At 54.2% G+C, this 20,498-nt stretch overlaps 1 protein-coding gene across 1 annotated transcript in view; it reads left to right on the top strand.

Moving 5' to 3' along the window:
- Window positions 1–20,498, top strand: part of LOC116954914 (potassium/sodium hyperpolarization-activated cyclic nucleotide-gated channel 3-like) — a 50,836-nt gene that overhangs the window by 18,805 nt on the left and 11,533 nt on the right. The window contains 4 exon segments of the mRNA XM_076052683.1: window positions 6,572–6,995; window positions 7,671–7,832; window positions 11,841–12,059; window positions 19,562–19,708. Coding sequence (XP_075908798.1) covers window positions 6,572–6,995; window positions 7,671–7,832; window positions 11,841–12,059; window positions 19,562–19,708 — 952 coding nt within the window.

Raw genomic sequence — 20,498 nt, forward strand, 5'->3', positions numbered from 1 at the left:
TAACTGCTATCAATGGTGCTGATCAGTGGTGACTGCTATCCATGGTGCTGATCAGTGGTGACTGTTGTCCATGATTCTGATGAGTGGTGACTGCTGTCCATGATTCTGATGAGTGTTAACTGCTGTCCAAGGGTCTGATCAGTGGTGGCTGCTGTCCATGGTTCTCACCAGTGGTGACTGCTGTCCATGGTGCTGATCAGTTGGTGGCTGCTGTCCATGATTCTGATCAGTGGTGGCTGTTGTCCAAGGTACTGATCAGTGATGACTGTTGTCCATGATTCTGATCAGTGTTAACTGCTGTCCAAGGTTCTGATCAGTGGTGACTACTGTCCATGATTCTGATCAGTGGTGGCTGCTGTCCATGGTGCTGATCAGTGGTGACTGCTGTCCATGGTGCTGATCAGTGGTGGCTGCTGTCCATGATTCTGATCAGAGTTAACTGCTGTCCATGGTGCTGATCAGTGGTGACTGCTATCCATAGTCCTGATCAGTGGTGACTGATATGCATGGCTCTGATCAGTGGTGACTGCTATCCATGATTCTGACCAGTGGTGACTGCTGCCCATGATTCTCACCAGTGGTGACTGCTATGCATGGTTCTGATCATGGCTGTGATCAGTGGTGACTGCTGCCCATGATTCTCACCAGTGGTGACTGCTATGCATGGTTCTGATCATGGCCGTGACCAGCGGTGACTGCTGTTCATGGTTCTCAACAGTGGTGACTGCTATGCATGGTGCTGATCACGGCTCTGATCAGCGGTTACTGCTGTCCATGGTGCTGACGAGCGGTGACTGCCGTGAAATGCGAGCCACGCAAACGGACACCTCGTCCGCACACCCGGGCAACATGGGCGCGCCACATATCCACCCTAAAAATATCCGGCGATCCGTGCATAATTCATCGAGTGTTTGTGATATCGTGGGGGTGTTCGCGTGTGCGTTTGTAACCTCGCACGACGCTTCACCGCCTCCGCCGTGCGTGGCCGGAGAATAATTTTCAGTCGGTGCGGTTGGGGCGGTGGGGGGGGGGGGGGGGGGGGTGGGGTGGGGGACGGAGTGTGAGTCGGCGAGGGAAGGGAGGGAACGTTTATTACGGATGTGTTTATTTATTTGAATATTTCACCTGGAAAAAAAAAAATCCCTTGGGGTGTAACGTCTCGTTTGCGGGGGTGTCCAAGGGTGTCGATTAACAACACGCGCAGCAAACACGTTGTGGCACATGCGCACGCGCACGCGCACGCGCCTATACACACACACACAAAGACAAAGATCTCCCCGTGTAGCCTCAACAGACTGTTGGGGCAAGTGCCGTTAGCGAGCGAGCACCTATGAAGGCCGCCACGGCACGCGAAGGGGGTGCGTGGCGAGCATCGCGCCCGGCCGCCTTTGTCTCCCCAGTGACGATGTTTACACAACGCACCGGGTACTCATGTTGAGACTGAGCAGACCTAGGCGAGGCCCAGGACCGGTTCAGATAATCGCCACCGGTTTTGGTCGTGAGCGGCGATCGAACTCGGGTCACCGGATTCCCAGCGCAGTGTGCTAACCGTTGCACCTCCGCTCCCCACACACACACGCATGCGTAACAATCACGTCATGACACGTATATGCACACACACACACAGGTTAATCGTATACCCTTGCACAGAACCGGTTTATGCAGTGAATATCACACTCGGTGAAATATAAACTCTACTCTGTACCGTTCACACCAGCGCCAGGTCATGTAGAATGACCTCTGTGGCTCATTCGGTAATTCGTTTCTCTTTCTGTTAGATCGCCGTGCAGGGGCGTATGATGCCAATGTTTTCGTGTTCACCGTTACCCTCCGCCACCCCGCGGCAGAGTCGATCAAATCAAGTCGTCAACGTCGCGTGAGCAAAACGCGCCAATTTTTTTTTTGTTAAATCGGGAAGAAAAAAAAAGAATCGCGGGGAGCATGCGACGAGAGGAGGAATTCTCACGAGCCCAAAGCGACGTTTTGCCAACGTCTGTCCGACGTTTCGCCGCTGGTTTCGCCCAGCGTCGTCGGGAGTTGAATAATATATATATATATATATTTATTTTAACCAGGTGAAGGGTCACTGAGCTACGGTGGTTCTTTTTCAGAGGCGACCTGGCCACGAACGGGCGCTCCATGGAAGTGGCTCGTCGTCGTGTGGACATTTCTCGCAGCCGAACACTCCAAACGAGTGACATTGACTGTGAATGTGAAAGGGGGGGGGGGGGGGAAACAACCAGAGGAGCCAAGAGAAAAATCCATGCCACCCCGGGGAAAAAAAAATGCAGACTCCAATTACACAACAGCAGGCGTCAGGATTTGGGATCGAACCCACGACCTCCTGTATACCATGCGAGGTAATGAAACAACTCGCCACCAAGGCAAAGCAACCAGGCACTCGGCTGGGCTGTCTCCCCTCATGCGATTCCTTACGAAATAGGTGCCCTGACATCATCATCATCAGCAGCAGCAGCAGATCCATGCACGTGATCCGGTTGAATATAATCAGAGTTGATTGCCGGTTGAGTGGGGAGTGCGATTTGCAGGTTAGATTCGTGTGAAAAGGTGAATCTCTTTAGCGCCGCTGGTGAACATAGGCTTGCATTAATTACATGAAAGTCTCCAGCGCTGGTTACGAAGCTGGAGTTGCAGGGCTATTCTGATTCTGTTGAAGTGTTCATTGGCTTAATAGGATACGTTACCTTCACATCGTGGGCATGAGAGGCACTGCGAGGAATTGGTGACAATTGATGACTCATGGAACCGGTACCAGGGCGCTAAGAACCCTGGACCAAATATCTACAAGCGGGCGAGGTCGAGGGGGAGCTGTAGCGCAGTGGTTAGCGCACCGTGCTATGAAACTTGGCTAGCACGTAACAGTTTCGTTCCACGCAACTAACCAACATCAGTGGCGGGTTATTTCTGCTCATTATCGCTGGACGCCTTCACCAACCCGCGCCGAGCAGCGTGATGAAGTATGGTCAGTGGACCATCGTTTTGCCGACACGGCGTGAATTTAATCCCTCGTTGACACGTGGCTGAGCGTTACACTGGGCCCCAACTGTCTCTTGAGGCCCTCCGGGGAATCTTTCCGCGTGTCTTGGAATGTAATGACGAATCGCACTGCAAGACGCCGATGCGGCTTAAAATTTCTCTGAGAAAGATGTTGAATGCTGCTCTGCGCGTGTTCCGCAAAGGGGCTAAAGAACGCAGGATGAACATACAAACTATTCCAGCGTGTCAGAGAATTCACCAAAATACCTGCTGGGTGTTTGAACGACTGGCCATGCGATGATGTTGGGGGCGTCACCGCTGCGCTGCGGGGACACCGTGACGCTGTCGCAGGTTCACAATCGGAATCTTTAATTTAGACTCGAGGAGGAAATCTGATGTGCCGTGAAGCTCTTTGCCACAGATGTCCCGTGGCGGGTGGATGACTTCTCGTTTTGATGGACGCGCGCGAAATTTCGCTGGCGCGGAAGTTCCGTTTTGGTCTGTGACACAAGTGTTCGCGATTTGCCAATTGCGTGAACCCGATATTTTGTCAACCCGAGGATTCGCAGTTCGAGGGATCATTGTCTTGATGCAGCGCACGCAAAACTCCGAACACGTTTCGACGGCCAGAGTCTCATCGACACAGGCGGGTTTGTTTTGGAACAACGCCGGCGAACTGCCCGGTGTTTATATGCAAGGACCGCTTTGACATTCAACACCCTCCGATGGTAAAGCTTCCCCCGTCACTGCTGACCTCCTCTCCCTTCGTTCGGACCTCCTCCTCCTCCTCATCCTCCTCCTCCTTACCCTGGCCATCACCGTCACCTCCCGCCTCTACCCCCCCCCCCGCCCGCCCCCTCTTCTTCCGTAATCTCCTCTTATCCTTGATCCTCTCCTCTTATCCTCGACCCTCTCCTCCCCCCACCCCTCCCAACTCCGACGTTTTCCGTACTTCCCGCTGACGACGCCGATTCTTCTCTTGCTTTGGCTCCATCTTCTCCTCTCGACGCCCGTGCTGCTCTGCGTCCCCCCCCCCCCCTCTCGCATCCTCTCAGCCCCCCTCCCTTCCCTCCCTTCCCTCCCTTCCCTCCCTTCCCTCCCTACCCACCATGGCTTTCCGCCTCCCTTCGGACTCGACTGGCACTCGCGTTCGCAAAGGCGCGCGACGCTGCAACGTTACTCCCCCCCTCCCCCCTCTCTCTCTCTTACTGCCCAGACCCAGGCACGCCTCACCATTCTCTTCTTTCTTACATTTCTTGTAGGTCACGAAATCTGTACAAGTCTCCGCTTCCTAGCCCCGTCCTCGTCGCCATCACAAACTCGCTCTGCCTCTCGCCCTCTCTCTCTCTCTCTTCCCAGTGCCCTCTCCCCTCTGACCTTCTCCCAACCATTTCTCATCCGAGGTTGAAATCATTCGGCAATCACCCCCCCACCCCCAATCCCCACTCCTCGCATTTTCTTCTCCCCACCGTGCCACTGGCTCGCCTCTCTCCGCGGTCACCCCAACGTCTTCATTTGATTGTTAAAGTTGTGGATTTCCTCTCCAACACACAACCGGCGTGCTGTACTTGTAACAAATTGGCCACGTTCCCTTTACGTGACAACCCTTACTAATTGGCCGTGTTTCGGGTGGTGGCGGATTTAACGACGCATTTATATTTGTATGCGATCTAACACAACCTCCCCCCCTATATTATGGATCTTCATTTGAGCTATCCGTGATCGTTTCCAAGACTCACCACTACCTCCCCCCAAACCTAGAGCCTATTCCTGCCTCCCATCTCCCTCACCTTCTTCCCCCATATCATCCCCTTCCTTGTGTCCCCTTTAATCGCCCCCGCTTTCCAAAGGCGTCTTCCCGTCTACATTCAAATGTTGCCCTGATTTTTTTTTTCCACGAAACGAAACTTTTTTGGCTGAAAATCATTTTATCAGCTGAGGCCCCAGTGAGCTGTGATGTAGCTCTCTTTCAGAAGCGACCTGGCTGTCACAAGCGATATAGCTCAACGAAGTGGGCTTATCATCATCATCATCATCGTGCGGAAATGTATTAGCGGCCAAATAACTCTCAATGCACTTTGATTCTAAGTGTGGAGGGAAAAACCGCAGGACCCGGAGAAAAATCCACGTGACCACGAGGAGAGAGAGAGAGAGAGAGACGCAGACTCCAATTATACAGCAGTTATCAGGGTCAGGATCGATCCCACGACCTCCTGTATACCAGGCGAGGTAGTTAAAATCTCATAGCCACCGTGGCATCCTCAGTAAAACATTTCCTTGATCCTACAATTATCACCCCATTTCACTTCTGCCTTACTATGTTTTTTTTTAAATCTATAAATCTGGACCGCCTCGTCACGTAACTGGCCCTCACCCCCCACACAATCCCCGGGTTGGCCCTCTTCGTTCGAGGCACCATCGGTCACCCCACTCGTCTTGCCGCTATCTCCGACCTCGGCACCTCGGGCGCTCCTGGCTCAAGACGTCCCCTCGCCTCTCGTGCCGGTTCTGGCTCCCCTCTTTTTTTATTCTCGCTTGCTCTCTCTCTCGCCCTCTCTCGCCCTCTCTCTCTCGCTCGCTCTCTCTCTCGCCCTCACACTGCACGTTGCCATCGGCCGTGTGGCTCAGCCGAATCTCGCCAGGGGTAACAGACTTGGTGCATTTCCTGCGGTGCCAGGGAGGATCTGCCCCACCAGTACTTGGGCTGCCAGCGGCTCAAACTCAATGTTCCGCCTTTTGGGGGACATCTTCAGGAAATTGGGGGTGCCCTTCTACAACAGCAGCTTCGTATATGGGGGTGGTGCCTTACCTGGCTAACAAGCGCCATGACCTCGCCAACTTCGCCTGTGCTCAGGCGAAGTTGGCGGTGGTACAGAACGAGGTAAAAAGACGCTGCAAGGTGACACCGACGGCTGATCTGTGCTGCTTGCAGTGTTCAGGGGCCTGCTCAAGGCGCGGCTCCGGCTGGAGCACGCCACGTGACACACACACGTGTCGGTGATGTGCAGCGCGTCTTCCTCGAACGCTGGGGAGCCGGACAACCCCTCTGTACCAGCGTGGACGGCACCACCACGTATTAATCTTCTGAAGCGCTCGCTCGTCAATGTGGCGTGCGCGATGACCAACACCACCACCACCACCACGTGACTTTTATTTCGTGTCGTGCGCGGTGCTTTTTAGCGCCACAGCGCGTGGATTTGTAACGTTTATTTTCATTTGTGTTGCTGGGTAACTTTGTGTATTTCGTATCGAAATCGCCCCCAGTGCTTTTGCTGCTAGTGGCAATAAAAGTTGTTTAAAAGTCAAAAGTCTCTCTTGCGCTCTCTCTCTCTCTCTCGCTGTCTCTCTCTCTCGCTCTCTCTCTCTCTCTTTCTCTCACTCGCTCGCTCTCTCGACATTTTGCCTCTCGAATCCACCAGCTCGTCTTGCCGCGTTCCTCGCCATTTCCCTGAGGCCGAGACCCGCGTCGTCATCCCTTTGCCTCGCGCGGCAATCGATGGACCAATGGCTGACTGACGATGAACGATGACCACGGGTGTCTCACCCCCCACCCCCCACCCTACCCTACGCCCAGGTTCTACTGGGACCTCATCATGTTGATGCTCATGGTAGGCAACCTCATCATCATCCCGGTGGGAATCACCTTCTTCAAGAACGAGAACACGGTGCCCTGGATCGTCTTCAACGTCCTCTCCGACACCTTCTTCCTCGTCGACCTGGTGCTCAACTTCCGGACGGGAATCGTCTCGGAGGACAAGTCCGAGATCGTCCTGGAGCCGCGCAGCATCAAGATGAGGTACCTCAAGGGGTGGTTCTTCGTGGACTTCGTCTCGTCCATCCCCGTCGACTACATCTTCCTCATCGTCGAGTCGCGCATCGACTCGGAGGTGTACAAGACGGCACGCGCCCTCCGCATCGTCCGCTTCACCAAGATCCTCAGCCTCCTGCGGCTGCTCCGCCTCTCACGACTCATCAGATACATCCACCAGTGGGAGGAGGTGAGGCCGATGTACAAGTTGGTGGGGCGGGCGAGGGGGGGGGCTGGAGGGGGGGGCTGGAGGGGGGCTGGAGGGGGGCTGCGGGGGTGGGGTGAGAGATGAAAGAGGAAGTGAGAGGTACAGGGAGGAGGCGAGGGGCGTTTTTTGTTCTGTTGTTATCACCGACATCCCTTACTCTCCCACTCCCCATCACCCTGTCTCCATCTCTCCCTCTCTCCATCTCTCCCCCACTCCCCATCACCCTGTCTCCATCTCTCCCTCTCTCCGTCTCTCCCCCACTCCCCATCACCCTGTCTCCATCTCTCCATCTCTCCCCCACTCCCCATCACCCTGTCTCCATCTCTCCCTCTCTCCATCTCTCCCCCACTCCCCATCACCCTGTCTCCATCTCTCCGTCTCTCCATCTTTCCCTCTCTCCATTTCTCCCCCACTCTCCATCTCTCCCTCTCTCCGTCTCTCCCCCACTCCCCATCACCCTGTCTCCATCTCTCCCCCACTCCCCATCTCTCCTTCTCTCCCCCACTCCCCATCACCCTGTCTCCCTCTCTCCATCTCTCCCCCACTCCCCATCTCTCCCTCTCTCCATCTCTCCCCCACTCCCCATCACCCTGTCTCCATCTCTCCCCCTCTCCCCGTCATCTCTCCCCACTCTCCCCCCTCTCTTTCTCTCGCCAGATCTTCCACATGACGTACGACCTCGCGAGCGCTGTGGTTCGCATCGTGAACGTCATCGCGATGATCCTCCTGCTGTGCCACTGGGACGGCTGCCTCCAGTTCCTCGTTCCTCTGCTGCAGGATTTCCCCGGGGACTGCTGGGTGGCGCTCAATGGCATGCAGGTGCGTGTGTGTCTGTGTCTTTGTCCGTCAAAACAACCTCCTACCTCCTGATGGTGCCGGACGGGCAACGCTGTCGTGGGCAGTGCTGTGGGGGGAGGGCCAATTCCGAATGGCCTTTCCTCTCAGGGCGTTTGTAACCACCACAGCAGACAAATGGGGGCTCTGGACGGGTGCGAGGGGCTGGTAAATCCCTCCACCTTTCAAATAATTCCCTCTAAACGACAATGACAAAATTTAATAAATAATGGCGTCTCCTGGCCAAACACCATTTGGCAGAGCCAGGAGACTGAATCCTTACCCTCCGGGCTCCTCCAGAAACAACAAAAAAACACTTCATGTGGCCACGTGGAATGTTCGAATGCTCACTGTGGAGGAGAGGCTGCCATTCCTCTGTCGGGAGCTGGACCGGTACTGCCTGGATCTATGTGGTATTCAGGAGGTCTGGTGGACCGGCTCTGGCTCCTACCACCATGAGGGGTGGACAGTCCTCTACTCGGGGCAGGAGACTGCCAAACAACAGGGAGTGGCTCTTCTTCTGAACAAAATAATGAAGGGGTCGTGGGAGCGTGGCGGTGAGGTGTGGGAAGCTGTAAGCTCCAGGCTACTTTGGGCTCGCCTTCCCATCAACCAGAGGCAAGGAGTGGTAGTCGTGGTTACTTATGCCCCCACTGAAGACGAACATCCGTGGAGGGATGCAGGCAAGGCCGATAAGTCAGATGCCTTCTATGACCTCCTGTCACAGGTGCTAGCTCAAGTGGCCCCTCGGGATAGAGTCATCGTGTTGGGTGACTTCAATGCCCGAGTTGGTCATGATGCTGGCACCTGGTCTGGAGTGATTGGAGGGCATGGGCCAGATCAGCTCAATAACAACGGTAGGAGGCTGCTAGATTTTTGTGCAGCCCATGGGCTTGTAATTACCAACACGCTGTTCCGGCATCGGCGCATCGACACAATATCATGGATGCATGCCGCGTCCAAGCAAGAATTCCTGGCGAAACGTCGTGACTCAGATTGTAAATATTGTGGCTTGGCTCTCCACCACACCGGTGTGCTGTACTAGTGACGAATTGGCCACGTTCTGTTTCCGTGACAAACCCCTGCTAATTGGCTGTGTCGGGTGGTGGCGAGTTTAACGACGCATTTATATATTTACACGATCTAGCTAAAAAAAAAAACCTGTGTTATGGATGTATCTTTGTCGTTTGCGTGTCTCTCTTTCTCTCTCCACGTGGTCGCGTGGATTTTTCTCCGGGCCATCCGGTTTCCTCCCCCCCCCCCCCCCCCACATGTCGAACCACTATAACATTTTCACATGACAAGCCCACATTTGTGGCCAGGTAGTTTCTGAAATAAAAAAAAAAAACCTACTTAGATCAGTGCGCCCTGCCTGGCAAAATAAAACAAACACAGTCGTTTTATGCTTTTTAATAGTTTTAAAACCGAAACAGGAAGACTTATTCACAATTCTGGCTGACGATGCTCGTTGTTGTTGTTGTTGTCGTTGTTGTTGTTGTAATCGTCACGTCACGGTAATCGAATTGTAGTTGCTGCTGTGGGTTTACTCGCCAAACACACAACCGGTGCGGTGACCCCGTTACTAATTGGGCACCTTTTGTTTACGCGACAAACCTCACTAATTGGCTGTGACGGGTAGGTGGCGGGTTTAATGACGCATTTCTATTTACGCGATCTAACTAACTAACTAACAAAACAACCCCTCCATCATGGATAATATTGGTCGCGAAAGCCTGCAATGTGTCAAACTGTCTGTGTGTCTGCAATGTGTCTTGCCTGTGAGCCCGTCCCTCTGCCCGTGTCTCCAAATTTCTGTCGATAAGTTGTTCCATGTCTGGACAGTATTTCTAAATGCTGTGCCTGCCTGCCTGCCTGTCTGGTAATTATCTGTCTCGCTGCCTGTCCCGCTAACCCACTTATCCACCCACCAACCCCCATACCTACCCACTCATCCTCTCAACAACCCACGACCCACCCCATTTCTACCTACACAATTACCACCATAACCAACCACGACCTACCCATCCAAGTACCCTTCCACCGACCCCTTTACCTACCTACCTACCCGCCTAGCCACGACTCACTTACCTACCGCCGTAGCTACCTATAAAACCACCTACCCACACACCTACCTACGCACCCACCCTCATGCATACCCACACACCTAACCTCCGATTCATTCTCGTATGCACCCACCCACCAACTCACCCCAACTCACCCCAACTACCCACTCACTTACCCCTTCACCCACCAAACTACCCACCCACCAACCCATCCCACCTACCCCCTCACCCACTAACCTATCCCACCTACGCACCCACCTACCCACCACCTACCGCTTGACCCACCTACCTACCCACCTACCTACCCCATCACCCATCTACCTACCCACCATTCCTGTCATTCATTCACCTACTCACCCACAACCCGTAACCAATTCCCCGACCCACTCACCTACCCCCGTAACGCATTCCCCTACCCACCCATCCACAACCCATAACCCATTCACCTACCCACCCACCTACCCCCATATCCCATCCACTTTCCCACTCACCAACCCGCGTATCCCATTCACCTACCCACCTACCTACCCCCGTAACCTATTCACCTACCTACCAACCTACAACCTGTAAACCATTCACCTACCCACCCACCTATCCCCGTAACCCATTCACCTTCTCACCAACCTACCCCCGTAACGCATTCCCCTACCCACCCATCCACAACCCGTAACCCATTCACCTACCCAGCCACTTACCCCCGTAACCCATTCACCTACCCACCCACCTATCCCCATAACCCATTCACCTACCCACTCACCTACCCCCGTAACTCATTCCCCTACCCACCCATCCACAACCCGTAACCCATTCACCTACCCACCCACCTACCCCATATCCCATCCACTTTCCCACCCACCAACCCCCGTATCCAATTCACCTTCCCACCCACCCACCCCCGTAATCCATTCACCTACCCACCCACCTACCCCCATATCCCATTCACCTACCCACCCATCTATCCCCGTATCCCATTCACCTTCCCACCCACCTACCCACTAACCCATTCACGTTCCCACCCACCTACCCCCGTAACCCATTCGCCTACCCACCCACCTACCCCCGTATCCCATTCACCTTCCCACCCACCTACCCCCGTAACCCATTCACCTATCCACCCACCTACTCCCATATCCCATTCACCTATCCACCCACCTTCCCCCGTAACCCATTCACCTACCCACCCACATAAACTATGAACAATGTTTTTGTTTAGTTTGCCAGGTAAGGTGCAGCTTGTTTTTTTTTTCAGAATCGATCTGGACCACAGAAATAACAGCTCGACGAAGTGGGCTTTCATTATCATTACCACCACGTGTAAATGTATAGCAGCTGAAATAACTCTCAACGCGTGATGTTCATTCTACATGTAGAGAGAAAAACCGGAGAACCACACGACCATAGGGAGAGAGAGAGAGAGAGACACGCAAACTCCAAATACACAGCAGACGTCAGCGTCGGGATCGAACACACGACCTCCTGTAGACCCGGCGAGGTAGTTAACATCTCATAGCCACCGTGATAATTATGAGAGAGACAGAGAGAGACACGCAAACTCCAAATACACAGCAGACGTCAGCGTCGGGATCGAACACAGGACCTCCTGTACTTCAGGCGAGGTAGTTAACATCTCATAGCCACCGTGATAATTATGAGAGAGACAGAGAGAGACACGCAAACTCCAAATACACAGCAGGCGTCAGCGTCGGGATCGAACCCAGGACCTCCTGTAGACCCGGCGAGGTAGTTAACATCTCATAGCCACCGTGATAATTATGAGAGAGACAGAGAGAGACACGCAAACTCCAAATACACAACAGGCGTCAGCGTCGGGATCGAACACACGACCTCCTGTAGACCCGGCGAGGTAGTTAACATCTCACCACTCTGGCACCTGCCCCCCCCCCCCGTCCTCTCTCCTCCCCCCGCGCAGAACGACACGTGGGGTCGCCAGTACTCGTACGCGCTCTTCAAGGCCATGAGCCACATGCTGTGCATCGGCTACGGGCAGCGAGCCCCGCTGGGCCAGGCCGACGTGTGGCTCACCATGCTCAGCATGATCGTGGGCGCCACGTGCTACGCCATGTTCATCGGGCACGCCACGGCGCTCATACAGTCGCTCGACTCCTCGCGTCGACAGTACCAGGAGAAGGTGACCCTCGGGCACACGTGTGTGTGCGTGTGTGTGTGCGTGTGTGTGTGCGTGTGTGTGTGCGTGTGTGCGCGTGTGTGCGTTTGCGTGTGTGCGTGTGTGTGTGCGTTTGTGTGTGTGTGTGCGTGGGCGCGTGTGTGTGCGTGTGTGCGTGTGTGTACGTGTGTGTGCGTGCGTGTGTGTGTGCGTGCGTGCACGTGTGTGTGCGTGCGCATGCGTGTGTGTGTGTGCGTGTGCGCGTGTGTGTGCGTGTGTACGTGTGTGTGCGTGTGTGTGCGTGTGTGTGTGCGTGTGTGCGCGTTTGTGTGTGCGTGCGTGTGTGCGTGCGTGCGCGTGCGTGTGTGCGTGTGCATGCGTGTGTGTGCGCGTGCGTGCGTGTGTGTGTGTGCGTGTGTGTGTAGCATAGCGCAGCGCTACGAACCCGGCGGACCCTGAGTTCGATTCCCCGCTCACGGCCAACACCGGTGGCGATTATTTAAACCGGTCATGGGTCTCCCCTCGCTCGACTCGGCCTCAAATGAGTACCTGGTGCGGCGTGTAAAACATCGCCACTGGGGAGACAAAGGCGGTCGGGCGTGGTGTTGATCCCCCCCTCCTCCTCGTGTACCGTTCCGGCCTTCATCGGTGCTACTCGCTAACAGTGGCGCGCTCTAACGGTCTGTTCAGGCTATGTCGTGTGTGTGTGAGAGAGAATGTGTATCTTTGTGGAGCTCGTTTCGCCTACCGTACGTAGCCAACCATGCTGATCAGCTGCGCAAGGCGGAGTCTGCCTTGGTAGTCCGCGATCACGAATCATTCTTTGATTCCATGAAGAAGATAAAAAAAATCAATTTGCATAAAACCGGGGAGAGAAAAGTTTACCGGATCTCCGACCGCCTCAAGAACAGGGTCCGCGGGTTTGCTTAAGCATTGCTGTGAGGTCTTTGGGTGGAGGAGAATTCCCTCCGACCCGAGACGACATCGTGGGGCAAAGGTGGAGGACGATCCCCGCTGGGGCTGCCGTGCCTCAAACATCGGCAGAAGTAAGCCAACCGCTAACGGGGCCGTTGACGTCACGCACCTAGAGGGGGGAGGAGTCAGACATTTGTGACGATGTGTGACGAGGTGGGGGGGGTTGAGAAATGTGACGTCACGTAAAACTGCGCAACTTTGAATGGATATAGGCAACACGTTCTACTTAATTAAATAGACTTTTTTTTAAATAAATGTGTACTCCTACAACGTCAGAGTGCAGCGCCACATTAAATACGCACTACAATGACAATAGTTTAAAGCGATTTGAAGCATGTTTTATTTTTTGGGGGGGGCGGGGGGAGGGGGGGCATAGCTTTGTGACGTTATATTTGAGGGGGGGGGGTCTGACTTTTTGTGATGCCGTGTGACGATTGGGGGGGGGGTAAAAAATCGTCCAAAATCGCGTGACGTCATTTATGGACGGCCCCTAATGATTGGCTGGCCGAGGTGTTACCCACTGAAGAAGTATCAGTGGCAGAGATGATCTCCCGAGCGAACTATTGATGGAAGGATTGGCGCCTGTGTGCAGACTACGCTCATTGACATCAATACAGCTGTCTTGGCAACATGATGGTTTTCCGTAGAATTGGAAGGATGCCCTGGTGCCCGCCACCCCCACCCACCCACCTTTTTAGGAAGGGCGATCATACAGATTGTACCAACTCCAGGGACATCTCCCTCCTCGGTGTGCCGTGAAAGGTCCTGCCAAGGATTATTCAGCATCGCCTTGCCTGCCAGCATGCCGAGGAGAGGCTTGCGGAGCCCCAATGCGGCTTCAGGCCTGGGCGGTCCTGCACGGATGCCATATTATTCTCTGACCATCTGCTACAGCAGAGGTGTGGGCAATTCCAACAAGATCCTACGCCTTTGCTTTGTTAGCCTGGTCAAGGCACTCTGGTAATGTCAGTAGGCCAGGGCTTTAGGGCTGTTTTGCGAGTTGCTGGAGCCCCCGGCTCTCATTAGAGGCCTTCGTGATGGTGGGCAGGCCTGGTTAAGGCTCCGCGGCCAGGAGTCAGAGCCATTCCCCCGGTCACCTTTGGGGTGAGGCTAGCGGTGAGCAAGCGGCGAGCGGGGGTGAGTCTCGTGGTGAGTGGGCAGGGAATATCGTGGTGAGCGGGTGGTGAGCGGGGGTGACACTTGCGGTGAGCAGGTGGTGAGTGAGTGGTGAATCTCACGGTGAGCTGGCGGTGAGCGAGCGGTGAGTCTCGTGGTGAGCGAGCGGTGAGTCTCGTGGTGAGCGAGCGGTGAGTCTCGTGGTGAGCGAGCGGTGAGTCTCGCGGTGAGAGGGCAGCGAGCGGGCGGTTAGAGGGCGGTGAGCAGGTGGTGAGATGGTGGTGAGCGGGTGGTGAGAGGGTGGTGAGCGGGAGGTGATTACACTGACGATCGTGCTGTGCGTACGAACGCCCCGCTACGTCCGGGATGCTTCTGTCCCGGACTTAGCGGCTTAAGCCGACTCACAGAATTAGTGCCTCTCGTGTGCGTGTGTACACGTGTGTGTGTACACGTGTGTGTGTGTATAGGTGTGCGTGTGTACACGTGTATGTGTGTGCGCGCGTGTGTGTGTACACGTGTGTGTGTGTACACGTGTGTGTATACGTGTGCGTGTGTACACGTGTATGTGTGTGCGCGCGTGTGTGTGTACACATGTGTGTGTGTGTACACGTGTGTGTGTGTATAGGTGTGCATGTGTACACGTGTGTGTGCATAGTGTGCGTGTATGGGTGTGTGTATACACGTGTGTGTGTATAGGTGTGTGTGCGTGTGTGTGTGGGGAGCGGTAGTGTAGCGGTTAGCGCGCTGCGCTCCGAACCCGGCAACCCGGGATCGATTCCCGCTCACGGCCAACACCCAGTGACGATTATCTGAACCGGTCCTGGGCCTCTCCTAGGTCGACTCAGCCTCAAATGAGTACCTGGTGCGACGTGTGAACATCGCCACTGGGGAGACAAAGGCGGCCGGGCGTGGTGTTGGCCACCCACCCCCTCGTGTGCCGTGCCGGCCTTCAAAGGTGCTCGCTAACAGCACTTGCCCCCACAGTCTGGTAATGCAATACGGGGGATCTTTGTCTTTGTGTGTGTACGTGTGTGTGTGCGCACGTACGTGTGTGTATACATGCGCGTGTACGCGTGTGTGTGTTTGTCGGTGTGCGTGGACACGTGTGTATGTACGTCTGGATTGTGTGACGAGCTCACAAATCATTGAAAGATCTGGACCCATTCCCATCAGTGAGCTCCTCCGGCAGGCAAGGCTGCGTTCAAAGAGTCATGTAGCCCGCATGCCCAGCCACCGCATGCCCAAGCAGCGTCTGTTTGGCCAGATAGAGGAGGCTAAATTGGCAGGGCACGGGCTGGAGAAGAGATGGAGTGATGTGGTACAAGAGGACGTGGAGCTGAGTGGACTTGCTGATGGCTGGTACCAGCGGTGTCAAGATCGGCCTCTGGGGAGGAGGCTCGTGAAGGACGCTGCTGCTTGGCAGTTGGAGGCAGTCGCCCTCCAACAACAGCGGAGGGTGGAGAAGCGACGCTCACAACAACGAGTGGAGCGCAGGGCGACTAAAATGTAACAAGTTGGCACAGTAGAGGGCACAGGCGGTGCATCTACCGGTCATCTCAGTCGGCCAACCCATCGCACCCACTGGGTCTGTCCCGAGACCTCCTCCTGCCAGCAGCGAGAGCCTTCGACACTTTACGTGGCCTCAAAGTTCACCTAGCCTGGCGCAGGAGCCGTGGTGATGTCACCGTCAATTTTAGTGTTAAATGTCGGGTATTGGTACACACGTGTGTGTGTGTGTGTGTCTGTGTACACGTGTGTAGGTCGACTCAAGCTCAAATGAATTCCTAGTGCGCTGTGCATGAAATGTTGGCAATAGGGAGACAAAGGCGGCCGGGGGTATTTATCGGTGCTACTTCTCGTTAACTGCACTTGGCCCAACAGTATGTGTAGGCTACACGGGGGAGCTTTGTCTTTGAGCGTGTGTGTGTGTGCGGTGGTGCAGCGGTTAGCGCTACGCTGCGCTACGAACCCGGCGACCCGAGTTCGATTCCCGCTCACGGTCAAAACCGGTGGCGATTATTTGAACCGGTCCCGGGCCTCCCCTAGGTCGAATCAGCCCCAAATGAGTACCTTGTGCGGTGTGTAAATATCGCCACTGGGGAGACAAAGACGGTCGGGCGTGGTGCTGGCCACCCACCCCCTCGTGTGCCGTGCCGGTCTTCATAGGTGCTCGCAAACAGCACTTGCCCCTACAGTCTGTTGAGGCTATACGGGGCATCTTTGTATTTGTGTGCGGATAAAACGTAACGAGTTGGCACAGTGGGGAGCAGAGCTGGTAGCATTTGAAGGTCATCTCAGTCAGTCAACCCCATGGGACCTGGGACTGTCCCGTGACCTCCTCCTGCACCTAGCCTGGCACAGTGGGGTGCACAGCTGGTAGCATCTGCCGGTCATCTCAGTCAGTCAACCCCATGGGACCTGGGACTGTCCCGTGACCTCCTCCTGCACCTAGCCTGGCACAGTCGGGAGCACAGCTGGAAGCATCTGCCGGTCATCTCAGTCAGTCAACCCCATGGGACCTGGGACTGTCCCGTGACCTCCTCCTGCACCTAGCCTGGCACAGTGGGGTGCACAGCTTGTAGCATCTGCCCGTCATCTCAGTCAGTCAACCCCATGGGACCTGGGACTGTCCCGTGACCTCCTCCTGCACCTAGCCTGGCACAGCTTGTAGCATCTGCCCGTCATCTCAGTCAGTCAACCCCATGGGACCTGGGACTGTCCCGTGACTTCCTGCCAGCAGCGAGCCTTCGTCACTGCACGTGGTGGCCTCAAAGTGCACCTAGCCTGGCACTGTCGTTCGCCACTTAGCGACGAACGACGGCTGCTGTTGTTGTTGTTGTGGGGAGCGGTGGCGCAGCGGTTAGCGCCGGGTGCTCGGCGCTCCACGGCACTTGCCCCGACAGCCTGGGGTGTAGCCTACACGCTGTGGGGGCGGGGGGGGGGGGGCTTCTTTGCCATTGGCCACACGCGCGCATGCGAATGATGCTCACGCGGCGTTGTAGGGGGGCGTTCGGGGGCTTACGCATTAACAAAGGTTAACATTAGCCGCTTTAAAGCGGCACCGTCCCCCCCACCCCACCCCGCCCGCTATGCTCAGCTGCCCCCTGGGCGGTCTCTCCAAACTGGGCACGACTTCCCCCCCCCCCCACCACCACTGATAGCTCCACCGCAATTATCGGGACAACGGACAACGCACGCGATATCCAATCCCCGTGCGCCTCCCGTCCTGTCGGTCAAATGTAATTGTAGCCAAGGGTCTCTCCATCTCTCTCTCTCTCTCGAGAGAGAGAGAGAGATAAACTATTACACAATTAACTTTTTTGTGTGTTACCAGGTGTAAGGGCCCCCCAAACTGAGAAGCGACCCCCGGCCACTGCGAATGACGATCCCGACGAAGTGGCGTATCGCTTTGCTCTAAACGCGTGGAGAAGAATCCACGACACTAACGAGAGAGAGACAGAGAGAGAGAGAGACACCGCCAACTCCAAATACACAGCAGCAGCAGCAGGCGTTAGGGTCGGGATTGAACCCACGACTTCCTGTAGACCAGGCGAGGTAGTTAATATCTCCTAGCCACCGTGATGACGATGAGAGAGCGAAAGACACCGCAAACTCCAAATATCCAACAGGCGTCAGGGACGGAATCGAACCCACGACCTCCTGCATACCAGGCGAGGCAGTTAACATATCCTAGCCCGTAATGATCATGAGAGAGAGACGCAAACTCCAAATATCCAACAGGTGTCAGGATCCGGATCTAACCCACGACCTCCTGCATACCAGGCGAGGTAGTTAACATGTCCCTAGCCACCGTGATGATGATGATGAGAGAGAGACGCAAACTCCAAATATCCAACAGGTGTCAGGATCGGGATCGAACCCACGTACTCCTGTGTACCAGGCGAGGTAGTTAACATCTCCCTAGCCACCGTGATGATGATGAGAGAGAGACGCAAACTCCAAATATACAGCAGCAGCAGGGGTCAGGGTCGGGATCGAACCCACGACCTCCTGCATACCAGGCGAGGTAGTTAAAATCTCCCTAGCCACCGTGATGATGATGATGATGAGAGAGACGCAAACTCCAAATATCCATCAGGTGTCAGGGTCGGGATCGAACCCACGACCTCCTGCGTACCAGGCGAGGTAGTTAACATCTCCTAGCCACCGTGATGATGATGAGAGAGGGATCGAACCTACGACCTCCTGCGTACCAGGCGAGGTAGTTAACATCTCCCTAGCCACCGTGATGATGATGAGAGAGGGATAGAACCCACGACCTCCTGCGTACCAGGCGAGGTAGTTAACATCTCCCTAGCCACCGTGATGATGATGAGAGAGGGATAGAACCCACGACCTCCTGCGTACCAGGCGAGGTAGTCAACATCTCCCTAGCCACCGCCAGCGGCCACGGGAGCCGCTCACGGGCTGCGGTGACGATCCCGCGCGCTGGCGTCGGGCGCATCGGGTGGTGGAGAGTTTGTTGTGAAATTATTTTTATTGATCCAACCGGGGGTGGGGGTGGGGCGGGAGAGAGCGGGGGGAGGGGTGCGTGGGTGTGAAACTTCCGCGAGAGGTGAGCGGTGCACGATCGGCGGCTCGGACGGATCGCGTAGGGGCAGTAGCGTCGTGCGGCAGATTCCACTCTTGTCTTCGGGGAAGCAAGGGGGGAAAGAGGGGAGAGGGGGGGGGGTAGAGGAGAGGAGGGGGAGCGGTGTCAGTCTCATTTCAAGTTCAGTCAAATCGAGTGAATATTCTTTGGCTCTTTCCGTGAAGTCACGTAGATAGAAAAAAAAAGTTAATAAAAACGAAAATAAGAATAGATGTGTATATTATATTTGTAATTTTTTCTTCTTCTTTGGTTCTTTCGGTAAAGTCACGTAGAATGAGAATAAAATAATAAATTGATAAAATAAAATAACACAATAAAATTCTCACGACGTTTCGGCCACAACACAAGCGGCCTTCATCGAAATTTGTATTTTTTTGTTCTATTATTTTTATTATTTTCATTTTTTAATAACTTCATCATTATTATTTTTCTTCTATCTACGTGACTTTCCCGAAAGGACCGAACAATATGAATCTCTGCAGTCACGGAAGCTTCGAGTGAAAATCGAGTGAACTCCAGGATCCCTGGAGTGCCACTCACGAGGGGGGTGGAGATCTGCGTGGGCGATGGAGGGCTCTGGACTCCACGAGTTTGGCCGGATCGTCACGTGGCCTGCCGTGGTTGAAAGTCAATAATCAACGTCGTCGTTGTTGTTGTGTTTGTTGTTGTGTATCTCCCTGTCCCCACCCTCCTCCATCCTCCCCCGCACATGTTTGACCGGATCGTCACGTGGCCTGCCGTGGTTGAAAGTCAATAATCAACGTCGTCGTTGTTGTTGTTGTTGTTTATCTCTCCCCCTCCTTCTCCACTCCCCCACGTGCAGTACAAGCAAGTGGAGCAGTACATGTCCTTCCACAAGCTGCCCACGGACATGCGCCAGCGCATCCACGAGTATTACGAGCACCGCTACCAGGGGAAGATGTTTGACGAGGACAACATCCTGGGGGAGCTCAGCGAGCCGCTCAAGCAGGTGAGAGGGGGCAGCCACGCGTCGTCAACAACAACAACAACAATCACAACAACAACAATCACAACAACAACAATCACAACAACAGTGACGACAAAGACGGCAGCAACAATCACAACAACCATGACAACAACAATGTAGTGTAGTGTATAGTGTAGTGTATAGTAGTGTAGTGTATAGTAGTGTAGTGTACAGTAGTGTAGTGTATAGTAGTGTAGTGTATAGTGTAGTATACTGGTACAGCACTACACTATACACGACACTACTATACACTCCACTATACACTACACTACTATACACTACACTATACACTTCACTATACACTACACTATACACTACACTACTATACACTACACTATACACTACACTACTATACACTACTATACACTACACTACTATACACTACACTACTATACACTACACTACTATACACTACACTATACACTTCACTACTATACACTACACTATACACTTCACTATACACTACTATACACTACTATACACTACACTACTATACACTATACACGACACTACTATACACTCCACTATACGCTACACTACTATACACTCCACTATACACTACACTACTATACACTACACTATACACTACACTATACACTAAACTATACACTACACTACGATACACTACACTACTATACACTCTACTATACACTACACTATACACTTCACTACTATACACTACACTATACACTTCACTATACACTACACTATACACTACACTACTATACACTACACTATACACTACACTACTATACACTCCACTATACACTAT

This window comes from Petromyzon marinus, chromosome 57 (assembly GCF_048934315.1).
Source record: "Petromyzon marinus isolate PM22_M1 ecotype Great Lakes invasive population chromosome 57, UKy_Petmar_22M1.pri1.0, whole genome shotgun sequence".
Classification (NCBI taxonomy): domain Eukaryota; kingdom Metazoa; phylum Chordata; class Hyperoartia; order Petromyzontiformes; family Petromyzontidae; genus Petromyzon; species Petromyzon marinus.